This window comes from Candoia aspera, chromosome 11 (assembly GCF_035149785.1).
Source record: "Candoia aspera isolate rCanAsp1 chromosome 11, rCanAsp1.hap2, whole genome shotgun sequence".
NCBI classification, from domain to species: domain Eukaryota; kingdom Metazoa; phylum Chordata; class Lepidosauria; order Squamata; family Boidae; genus Candoia; species Candoia aspera.
This window is the reverse complement of record NC_086163.1, coordinates 2,451,575-2,463,735: the sequence shown is the minus strand read 5'-3', so window position 1 is coordinate 2,463,735 and position 12,161 is coordinate 2,451,575. Positions and strand designations below refer to the sequence as shown.

General features: G+C 44.0%; 1 protein-coding gene across 3 annotated transcripts in view; it reads left to right on the top strand.

Moving 5' to 3' along the window:
• Nucleotides 1–11,556, top strand: part of CHST8 (carbohydrate sulfotransferase 8) — a 281,616-nt gene extending 270,060 nt beyond the window's left edge. For all 3 annotated transcript variants that reach the window (XM_063312859.1, XM_063312860.1, XM_063312861.1), the window contains exons 3-4: nt 8,310–8,347; nt 10,290–11,556. In XM_063312859.1, the coding sequence (XP_063168929.1) occupies nt 8,310–8,347; nt 10,290–11,438 (1,187 nt within the window). In that variant the 3' untranslated portion in view covers nt 11,439–11,556. The remainder of the gene's footprint in view (nt 1–8,309; nt 8,348–10,289) is intronic.
• The last annotated feature ends 605 nt before the right edge of the window (nt 11,557–12,161 follow it).

The window sequence follows — 12,161 nt, the reverse complement described above, 5'->3', positions numbered from 1 at the left end:
CAATTCTCTTTATTAAGCTGATAAACAGCAACTATTTAATAACTTGTTCTGAAGGTGAGACTATAGCTGATAACAGCGGTTGGACAAGAAATACATCGGAGCTGACAAAAACATTCCATGTATCATTTCACACAATTGCAGTACCAGGCTGTGAGAAATTCCCAGTCACACAATGATGTTTAACTGCTGGCAGTTAACTAGTTTTCATTTTTTCACTTTTTAAAAAATAAATTTTATTAAAATTTTTAAAGAGAACATAAAAACTAACCTAATCTAATACAAGTTAGAAAGAAAGAAAAAGAAAGAAAGAAAGAAAAGGGAGAGAGAGGAAAAAAACAAAAGTGCAGTGAAAAGAATAAAAAGAAATAGAAGTTTCTGATTTTCTCTGCAGCAAACATACGTATGATTACAAAGTTCTCTTATTCTATTATTACAAAAAAAGCTCACTTTTTTCTATCATGCATTTTTTTCCTAACCATCAAAATCACAGATCATAAGTGCATTTTTTTCTGTTTCATGCAAAAGTCCATAAGGGGTTTCCAGTCAGCCATAAACGTGGATGTTGTCTTTTCTCTGATCAAGGAAGTCAATTCAGCCATCTCTGCAGGCTCCAGCATCTTCACCAGCCATTCCTCCATTGTGGGGAGTGTTGAACTTTTCCACTTTTGAGCATATAATAGTCTCACTGCCGCTGTCATATATAAAACAAAGTTTGTTTGTTTGTTTATTCAATTTCTATAGCTGCCATCTCCAACCAGTAACTCTGGGTGGCTAACAACAATAAAAACAATCAAACAATTAAAGCAATATAGAAAAATTAAGTATAAATACAGCCAAGAGGTTTTAAAAACCATCAGTGTCAACACAACCATGAAACGGGGCCCTCTGCACACAGCCAGTCATCAAGGCCTTCCGAAAAGCCAAAAGGGTCTGGGCCATCCTTATCTCAGGAGGGAGGATGTTCCAGAGGGCAGGCACCACAGCAGAAAAGGCTCGTCTCCTGGTCCCCGCCAGCCGACATTCCTTGGCTGACGGGACCCGGAGCATGCCCATCTTGCTGGACCGGATTGGATGGGTAGAAACAACTGGGAAAAGATGGTCCCTAAGATAACCCAGTCCCAAGCCATGAAGGGCTTTAAAGGTGACAACCAGCACCTTGAATTGCACCCGGAAACACAATGCAGCTCCCGAAGCAGTGGTGTTACATGTGCCGAGTAGCCGACACTATTTACAACCTGGGCAGCTGCATTCTGTACCAGCTGGAGCTTCTGAATGCTCTTCAAGGGCAGCCCCATGAACAGTGCGTTGCAATAGTCCAAACGGGAGGTCATGAGGGCATGAGTGACTGTGAGTAGAGCCTCCCCGTCCAGGAATGGGCACAACTGGTGCACTACCCAGAGGTGTGCAAAGGCCTCTTAGTGTAATGATTGCCTATTCAAAATCACCATCAGACTCACACAGGGCTTTCATGGATATCTGATTTAATTATGAATAGTATGCAGGATCACAAGCAAAGCTGAGAATAGTGAAAGCGTGGGATGTCTCCCAATAAATCCCCAAGCAACTCCCAGTCCCTCCCCCCACAGTCAGCACAATTCCATGCCCACAGGTGCCCCTAACGGTTCCTGCCGGTCCGTGGGAAACGTCCTTGACCAGGCAAGATAACCCAACATGCATTCCTCATTCTTCACTCCTCGCATCGCAGCCTGGCACAAGGAACAGGAGCAGCCCCCTCCCGTACAGCAGCTCGTGTCAGCCCCATGGCATGGGAACCCGTTACGATGTTTTTCAGGAACATTGGAACAGTAACCATGACATACTGCCCCCCTGGAAAAAGAAAACTTAAAAAGGAAAGGTTAATAACAAGCAAGAAGCTAAATATGCAGCTTGTCAGGATAGGCAAGATGAAAGCGCCTAATCAAATCAGAAGCATTAACGTGCCAAGCAGGCACCCATTCAGGGTGAGGGAAATGTTTCCAGCGGACGAGATATTGCAGGGAGCCTCGAAGCTTTCTGGAATCCACAATGCCCTTTAACTCAAAATGCTGGTGTCCATCAATCATAATTGGAGGAGGGGGTGTGGAGATGGGTGCTAGAGGTGCGAGGCATGAAAAGGTTTCAGCAAACTGCAATGAAAGACAGGATGGAGGTGTTTTAAATTATGGGGAAGTTGAAGCATCACAGCCACAGGTTTAATGATGTCAGTGATAGGAAAGGGCCCAATAAATTTGAGAGCCAACTTTTTGGATGGTTGGGAGGATCTGATATATTTGGTGGACAGATAAACTTTATCTCCAACTTTAAAGTCACTAGCAGGGGAACGGTGCTGGTCAGCATGTGTTTTATAGGCAGCCTGGGTGTCAGCCAAGGCTTGTTGAATGACTGGCCATGAGTGCGAAATGTGGGTGCCCCAGTCAGCCGCTGAGCCAGAAGGGGAGGGAGGCTGGGGTAGTTCTGGAATAGGTACAAAGTCGTGGCCATTAACAACTTGAAAAGGGTTTTCCCAGTACTTTGGTGTACAGCATTATTATATACCACTTCAGCAAATGGGAGTAAGTCAACCCAATCATCTTGATGGTAGTTAATGTAAGTTCTAAGAAACTGCTCTAAGGTAGCATTAAGAATCTCAGTTGAACCATCCATTTGAGGATGCCAAGCAGTGGATAGAGCCTGCTTGGTGCCAATCAACTTCAAAAATGATTTCCAAAATTGAGAAGTGAACTGTGTTCCATGATCCGAAATTAAGCGGGAGGGGCTACCGTGTAACCTGTAGATATGATGTAAGAAGAGCTTGGCCAATTGCGGGGCCGTTGGCAACGAAGCACAAGAGATAAAATGAGCCTGCTTTGAGAAAAAGTCTTTAACCACCCAAATGACTGTTTTCTTTTGGCTGGGGGATAAATCCACAATAAAATCCATAGAGATCTGCTCCCAGGGTCTCGTGGGATCAGCCACCTTTTGTAACAGTCCCTGTGGCTTGCCTTCTTTGCATTTAGACATGGCACACACAGGACAAGTGGCCACATATTCCTTGACATCACTGCAAAGTGTGGGCCACCAAAACTGCTGGCGAATTAGGTGCAAAGTTTTGACAAATCCAAAATGCTCAGCCATTTTATCATCATGAGAACGGTGTAAAGTTTTGCACGTAAAGCCTCAGGCACATAGAGTCTATGTTCCACCCAGCATAAGCCATCAGCAAAAGTTACTTTGTCTCTATGAGATTGCAACCAAGTATCAGATTTCAGAGCCTGAGTGAACTCAGCGTGTAATTGACTAGGAACCTTTGCTTTCTGCCTTTGGGGCTGTGTTTGTTGCAAGCGAGACTGGCTTCGGGTTACAGCCGCCAAGCCCAGCTGAGGTTTTGTTAAAACGGTGTCAGAAATGTCAGCTGGCTGTCCATCATGTTGAGGGAGACAAGAAAGCACATCAGCTAGAAAGTTTTTCCACCCTGGGAGGTACTTTAACTGGAAATTAAAACTTCTGCTGCTGCTGCTGCTGCTGCTGCTTAGCGCTCGGCACCTCCAGAGAACCAGCCCACTCCACCCTACGCCCTCACCCCCCCATCCACTCTCACTCGATCGGCAGGGTCTTGCATAACTCTGAGGGTGATCAGTCAGTCCCCCTCCCCCCGGCACTCACCCGTAGTCAGGGAACAGACCCTATTCAGGGGAAGAAACACCCTCTCTGCCCCCAAGCCCAGGCCATCCATCCACAGAGTCTGCAGATTTGCCACCCCTCCGCTCGGTTCTCCTCCGACCCATGGAGAAGGCAAACTGGCTGCATGGGTAGGCAGGGGAGGGGACCCACAGCTGCAAGGATACAGCTGGAAAAGGCATCTCAGCCGGACCTCGCAAAAGAAAGTTCCATGACTTTTCTCTAGTTGCCTGTCCATTAGTCCCAAAAGAAAAATCTCTGGTTTTAGTTGTACTTTAATCTTTAAAATCTTCTGAATTCATGTATGTATTTGTATCCAAAATTCTTCAGATTTTTTACACGTCCACTAAACATGATAAAATGTCCCTTCATGTTGTTCACATTTCCAGCAAAGATTCAAAGCACCTTTGAAACAAAATTGGGAAATAGACTTGTTGGGGCTAAAAAAAATCCTGTTGTCTATGAGGCAGAGAGCTCCTTGGCCAAAAAATGTGTGGCAATTTAAAGCAAACAAATAAAATAAATATTCAGCAGCAACAACAATCAAAAATTGTTATGTTCAACCTGCTTTCCAGTGTTTGGATCCAAGGGCTGAGAAGCCAGTTCCAGCTCATATCCAAAATGCAGAGGCAGTAGGATTCTTTGTGGTCCAAGAACACAGAAGATGCAAATGGTTCCCAATGTCATGGATTCCTGGATTCATGACTTCACTCCCTGTTCCAACCAGTGGGACAGAAGCTAGGAAAACAGACAGCAGCTGACCTCTAGCATAGTTAGTCTATACCTGGAAAATGAGACAGTCACCAGCAATTTCCCATCCGGTGGCCCACTTCATCTATTCTTCCAATCTGGGCATTCTCAGTGCCCACCGTTTGTCATTCCTCCAGTGTGTGAAATCAGGATTTTGGTGGGTTTTTTTTAAAATAAAGATTCCCCACCTCTTTTTTTTTTTTGGTTAAATAATGTTGCACAGCTGGCAGGAAAAGTTGGAATTATGCTCTCTCCAGGGACCTGTTTGGCTTCTACACTCCCAGTTTTTAGGTAAATGGCAGAACCTAACCTCTTTCAGCAAGCTTTCCTTAGACTGACTTTAATTGTCCTGATTTAAAGTTTGATTTTAATTTTCTTGACTTTATTCTTCAGTTCTGTACTTTTTAAATGTTTTATTGTTGTAAGATGTCTTGATCACACATTTAATTGCAAGATGGGATGATAACAACAACAATAATAACAATATACTCCAAGACATATGGAAGTAGCCAGGATGTTATCTGTCAACTTTCCCAAGATGTCCACCATTAATTGTGCTTCTGAGCTTGATGATTCACTGTGCAACTCCTAGCCTGAAATCCAACCCTGGATGTGGCTCACTTGCGTTTATGGCTCCTGAGCATGGCCCATCCTGCTGTGATCACTTAACTGAGGAAGAGTAACAGGCAGCTCTCCACCTGCTCCCCAGCCAGGCCAAAGAAAGCGGAGGAGGCATTAAATATGAATCTGATGGGACCAAGCTTTGCTTTCCAAGAGGTGTCCTTGCTATCATGTAACAGACACCGACCTGCAGTTCTCCCTGTCAAAAGCCCGGCGATTGCAGGGCCCCGTTAATTAAACTGATGCTTCCCCAGGCAACTCTGACAGTGACAAGCAGCAGCATCTTTTCTAGGGAGATGCACAAAAGAGGCTGCTTAATGTCAGCCACATTCACTAAGGGGGGAAGGAGGTGAGTTGCATTCCCTCTTGTGCTGAAAATCAGGGATCCTGACCTTGCCAGCCACTGGCATTCATGCACTGCAATCAGCAAGCTGCCACCCTAGCCAAAGGCAGAGGTGAGCTGGGGGTTGTGCAGTGCTGCTTCTCCGATGGGCGCTATGGTGAGACAGCAGCATCCAATGAATCTGAAGCAGGTATCATTTCTCAAGATGCTCTCGGAAGATGCTCCAGAAACACCTGGAGAATTAGACAGATCAGATAGAATTAGATGCTTGCATAAAGCTTTCAAGAACAAGGGAGTGATTTCTCCAGGGTGGGGAGTAGCAACTTCCCTTCCTTGCTGTAGCCCTAAAGAAAATTGAGGGGGAGTGCTACACCAGTTATGAACTAAATAACAGAACAAAGAATCAAGAATGATGAGCTTCTCTCCTGGGAGTAGCCGGTTTTGAGAGGTCCTACCTTCCGCTATTAAGTGCTTCCGCTATTGAGCCATAATTGTTAGCAGTCCATGAGGTACAATAAATGGGGTATGATCCAAATCCTCCAATCCAGTATGGATCCCCAAAGCGACCCAAACCCCAGACAGCCACAAAGCTATCAGCTGGTCTCTTCCCTGCCTTCCGGAGCTTCCAAGTCCCCTGCTTTTCAGACCACTTGTTTTCTCTGGGACACCTGGATCTAATCAAGGTCCTTCATTGCTCAGAAAGCCCCACTGAATCAGGAGAAGGCGCCCCTTAGTCCAGCATTTTGTTTCCACACAGGCCAATCAGAATCTTGGTGGGGGAATTTGCAGGCAGGAGTTAGAGCCCCACCCCTCTCCTCTCCCACCATAGCTCAACTGCAACTGGGATTTGGAAGTGGTCTGCCCCCAACCTTGAGGTAACATTGGGTCTCACTGGTCACCAGTTTTGGTGGCTTTAAAAAGGTATTGAATAAATTAAAGAAGAATGGACCTATCAAGGGCTATTAGATCTGTCCTTCATGAATTTTTCCACTCCTCTTTAAAGCCACCAAAGCTAGTGGCCATTATCCTATCTTGTCGTAATTAATTCCACCAGTCATGTATGTGCTATATGAGGAGGGACTTCCTTTTATTTGTTTTAAATTACCTTCCAGTCAACTTCATTGGTTGAAGAATTTCCCTGGCCTAGTCCCCCATTTTCTCTATGCAACACATGGTTTTATCCACTCCAAGCTCATTCCTTAGGTCGCCTGTTCCAGCTTTCTCATAGGGAGGATTTTGGAGCCCTTACCCATTTGGTAGCCTGTTTCTCTACTTTTCCTGTATGTATTATGTCAACAAGAACTTCATGAAATATTCCAGATGCAGACATACCATAGATTTGTATAAGGACATTATAACATGGGCAGTTTTACTTCCAGTCCCTTTCCAAAGGATATTTAAGATTTGCCTTTTCAACATCTGCCACACTGAGTTGGTCCCAAGATCTTGTTCCTGCTCAGTTACAGACAGCTCATAGCCCATTTGGCCAGTTTAAAGAGATCATTCTGGAGTTCTTTCCAATCACCTTTGGCCTTCATCACCCTGAATCATTTGGTATCATCTGTAAGCATGATCATATCTGTATTTATCCCCAAGTCAAGACATTTATAAACACTTTTTTAAAGCTCTAATTCCAGCACAGATCCTGGAGGGACTCCATTTTCACTTCTATCTACTGAAAAAATTGCCCATTGATTTCTACACTTTGTTTTCTGTTTCTTGAAGAATTAAGAAATCTATAAAAGGACAAGTCCTTCATCCTTGCAACTATTAAGTTTACTCACAAGTCTTCTATGAGGGAACTTAATGAGTAAAAATGGTGAATTAGTACATATCCAAACCTGTTTTCAGAGCTCCCAAAAAGTCAATTCAAGGTCACTTGATCAAATCCCCAAATCGAATTGACTTCCTGGATTGAAACAGCAACTCAAGCTGAATTGTCAGATTGCACCAGATGCACCCAAATTGATTTTGATTGTTTGGGCAGTTCTGCACATCTCCAAGGATGACTTTTCCCAAATTGATTAAAATTGTGAGATCAAATTGAAATAGCTGAATTGCTGATTCAAAACGGATTTTTCTTGAGTCATAAGGCCTAGTATTTTTGGACAGTGGGGGATATCACCAATGGATGAAGCAGCACATGGGCAGTACATGGAGCACAATTGGGAAGCACATCCAGAAGAGACATTCACTATGTTTTCTCCCCTTTCTTCAGTCTTAAACAGAGATGAAGAAAGCCACTGCAGCTGCATTGAAGAGGTGATGGCATGAATCCACCTGGCTGTAGCAGGGATGCACTGGCTAAGTTCACATAACACATTTAACTATAAGCTAGGTTGACAATTGCTGGCTTCACGTGGCTAAGACAACGGCTGGGTCCTACAAACTACAGGATCACACACTGCTCCTTCCATTTAAATTGATTCAGTATTGTGGGAACCCAGCCATTATGAATTTCTTGTGAATATATGAGCGGCTGGAAATTGCCATGTGCAAGTTGGCATTTGCTTTAGAAAAGAAAGACAGAAGGCAGAATTGGTTAGCTGTTTCCAAAGAAGTAAAGAAGCTCAAATGCCTCCTATTAATGCAACTGATTATACTAACCAAGCTGCCTGTTTAGACTTTCATAAAAGTGTAATTCCCAGGCAGAATAAATTCTATGTTACAGACTGGCCTTGTTGTGGATTTCTTTTCCTGATGTCTGCCCCCATCCTCTTGGCTTGGAGGGTACCCCAATCCTTCCGGAAGTGGACCCAGGGGGAAGGCTGACGATTAAGGTCAGAATATCGAAGTGTGTGGAAGTAGATAGAAACTGAAGGGGGGCAGTGAAAAGCCCTTGCTAGAGGAAAGTGCCCCACTAGATAACCCAGGGAAGATGATGCAATGTTTTGTGCAGACCCCACTTGTGACAACCCTTTGTTTTTTCTTTCTTTAGGAATGAGATATGGCAAGGGATCTCAGGAAGCTAAAAGAGTAAGCTGCCTTTTCTCTTCTTTTCTTTTCTTTCCTTGTCTTTCTGAAATCCATGGGGAAGGCTGGGCAAAAGGAAGACAGCCTGAAGAGAGAAGGATGTTTCCATGAATGCAAATTCCTTCATTATGTCCTCTCAATCTATTAAGCTGTTGAAATATATTTTTGAAAGTTGGTTAGACTGGATAAATCTAATGCACTTTTCATGAGAAATATTGCGCATAACCACATTTTGCATCAAATCTGGCTAATCAAAAACTTCTTCAAGTCACTCAGTTCATTCTGAATGGAAAATACATTGGTGAAAATGCTCCCCCTGCTGGTGCTTTGCTGCTTGCAACCACCCAGTTATGGTTAAGAAGCGCAGGTGAAATCAAGTCATGCCTTTGCAAATCAGCTGGAATAATGCAAAGACTCTCCTCCCCCCCCCCTCCGGGTTATTTAAGTAACTGCAGGAGAACTGAGGGAGAGCTGAGTCCCTGGTATTTGCTGGGGGCAGGGGGAGTCACCTATGAATGCAAACTTGGTGAATTTGAAGGGCCATAGGTTGCCTTCAGTTGTTCTAATTAGTTATAAATCAAAATTTGCATTTTTCTGAATTTTGCAATGCAATTCATCAGTTAAAAGTATGTATAACTCTCTAGACAAACGCAAACACATATATGAAAAATATGAACAAAAATGCATTTATATTCCAGAAACTTGTTTACTAAAACTGCCTAGATTAGGCTAAATTGCAAGAAAAAATAAATATGCCTGGAGAAATTGCATCAAAATATATACACATTTTAGTCCTAAAAATGTCTTCAAGTTGGCAAATATTATGACAGTTTGCCTTATTCACACAACTGACAAACTCAAAAAACAGACTTGACATACGTGTGCAATACATGTAGAAAAGGGCCAGGTCTTCAATCACAGAATCATGGTCCCTATCTTGACTTTCTTAACATGCCCTGTAGATGTCCCTGCAAGTTCCTCTCCTGCGCACTGCCATGCCCCAGCATGATGTTATTATTAAGGGTATGTTGGGAATCCAGAAGGCCTAACAAACTGATCGCCTTCTTCACAGACCTAGAGGGAGATCTCACAGAAGCACAAGTTCTGTTCTCCACCATTTCAGAGTGTAGGATGCAGAAAAATGTTTGCATGTTAGAAAAACATTTTCCTAACAACAGCAGAACCACTGACCCAGAAGAAAGCTGGTCTCCCCTTTATTTCTGAAAGTGTTTGCACAGAGGTTGGACAGCAATTTGGGATGCTTGAACTGGGATTCCTGCACTGGGCAAAGGGTTGGACTTCATGGCCTCAGTGGCCCCTTCCCACTCAAGGGGTCTATAAATTGGGAAGCATTCCAGTTTAGCACGAAAGTGAGAACCCTGCAGTACTGGGGAAACTGTTATTTTCACTTCTATACAGAATCAATTTCTACACTTCCCTCGATGTTCAGCTTTGAGAATGAGGACATCTGCAAGGAGGGGGAATCAAAGTCTCCAAGATGACAATGTGGCATTGTGATTACACCCAGTCCTTTTGCCATACATACAAAGTAGGGTAGGTCTTTAATCACAATGCCATGGCTGCCATCTTCCAATGTTTGCTCCTCCAGATCCCCAAAAACTGCTGTCGGAAGGCAATGTCTTCCAAAACGAAAATGTCACTCTTGCATCTAAGCTCTGAAAAATATTATACCTGTTTCCTAGCTGGGGTTCTCAGGTTTAGCTCTAGAATTGATGTTCAGATTAGTAGCAATACATTCAGAAATAGAAGGTTAAAAAAAAAATCATTACTGCAGCCTCAGCGCTGTGTGTAAAACAATGCACTGCGTGCTGAAGTTTGGCTGAACTAAAACGGTACAAATTGCTGGCATCATTAAACGCTACAAGCTGTCTGTGTGATGAATGCTGCCTTGTTTAGTAATGCCTTGGTTCTTTTCTTCCATTAGGAAGGCACATCGAGCAACGATCCAGGTGGGAAAATGCAGGCGAATGCAGAAGAAGACTTCCCAGTTGTAAACCAGAGGGCCTCGTTACGCCCCATGCAAGATGAGTCTATGAAGCATCGAAGCTCAGGCCAAACCCAGAAGGCTTTCGTGGAGATTCAAGACCGACAGCAGAAAGGTTCAGCTGGTAATTCTGCCAGGTCCCATCAACGGAGAAGGAAATTTGTCCTCAAAAGAAGCCCCATCCGGATTGCAGTTAATGGCTCCTTCTTCAACCTGCCCATCCTGAAAGCAGAGGAGAAAGATGATCTGAAGTGGAGAAGCCTCTACGAGATCCAAAGAGAGAGAAAACGCATCATGAGAGACACATGCTCCAAATACAGGAGCAACAGCAAAGGAGTCATCACACCTTACCATGTTTCCAGGATATTCGTTGAAGATAAATATCGCATTTTATATTGTGAAGTTCCTAAAGCTGGTTGCTCCAACTGGAAGAGAGTGCTCATGGTTCTTAATGGACTAGCCTCCTCAGCCAGGGTTATTCAGCACAATACAGTACATTACGGGAATTATCTGAAGAGGCTGGATGGCTTTGATCGCAAAGGTATCAGCTACAGGCTCAAGACTTATACTAAGATGCTGTTTGTTCGCGAACCCTTTGAGAAGTTAGTGTCAGCATTTCGAGACAAGTTTGAGCATCCGAACAATTATTACCATCCTGTTTTTGGTAGGTCCATTATTTCAAAGTATCGCACCAACGCCACCAAGGATGCTCTGAGGACGGGCTCTGGAGTCCAGTTCAAAGAGTTCATTCAGTACCTTCTTGATGTGCACCGGCCAGTCGGCATGGACATCCACTGGGATCATATCAACAGACTCTGTAGTCCTTGCCTAGTAGACTATGACTTTATTGGAAAATTCGAAACCATGGAAGAAGATGCCAACTTCTTCCTTCATTCGATAAATGCCCCGCAGAATTTGACTTTTCCTAGGTTTAAAGATAGACATTCCAATGAAGAGAGAACAACCACTCAGATTACACAACAATATTTTACGCAGCTGTCCCCTTCTCAAAGGCAGCGTAGCTATGATTTCTATTACATGGATTATCTAATGTTTAATTACTCAAAGCCTTTTGAAGACCTGTATTAAGTGGGGGTGAGCGGAATGCCATTGGTTGCAGCCTTGTGGAGCTCCTCCTATGCAACTTTGTGTAACCAACATTTATACTAATACATAAGCTGCAGGACTGAGCTTCATTACACCAGAAGGTTAAACCGGTTGATCTGTCATTTACATTCCCATCAGTCTTCAGTTCTCCCATAGGAGTCTATATGAGGCTGGGTGGGGTGGGAAGGCTGATAAACTATGCCTCACAATGTCACAATCCAAGCTTCACCCCTCCTGTTTTGCCTGGAACATCACAAAACAAATACAAAACGGTCGAATCACCTCACAGTGCACACTTCACCACTTTGGCATCATATTGGTTAGGTAGAGGTAAAGGTAAAGGTTTCCCTCGATGTAAAGTCCAGTCGTGCCCGACTCTAGGGGGCGGTGCTCATCTCCGTTTCTAAGCCTTAGAGCCGGCGTTGTCCGTAGACACTTCCGGGTCATGTGGCCAGCATGACGACTCGGAACGCCGTTACCTGCCTGCCGAAGCGGTACCTATTAATCTACTCACATTTGCATGTTTTCGAACTGCTAGGTTGGCAGGAGCTGGGACGAGCAACGGGAGCTCACCCCGCCGCGTGGTTTCGAACCGCCGACCTTCCGATCGGCAGATCAGCGGTTTAACCCGCAGCGGTTTAATATTTAATTTAATGTGATTTAATTTATTAGATTTGTTGTGGCCACCTATTCCAGAAGACTCTG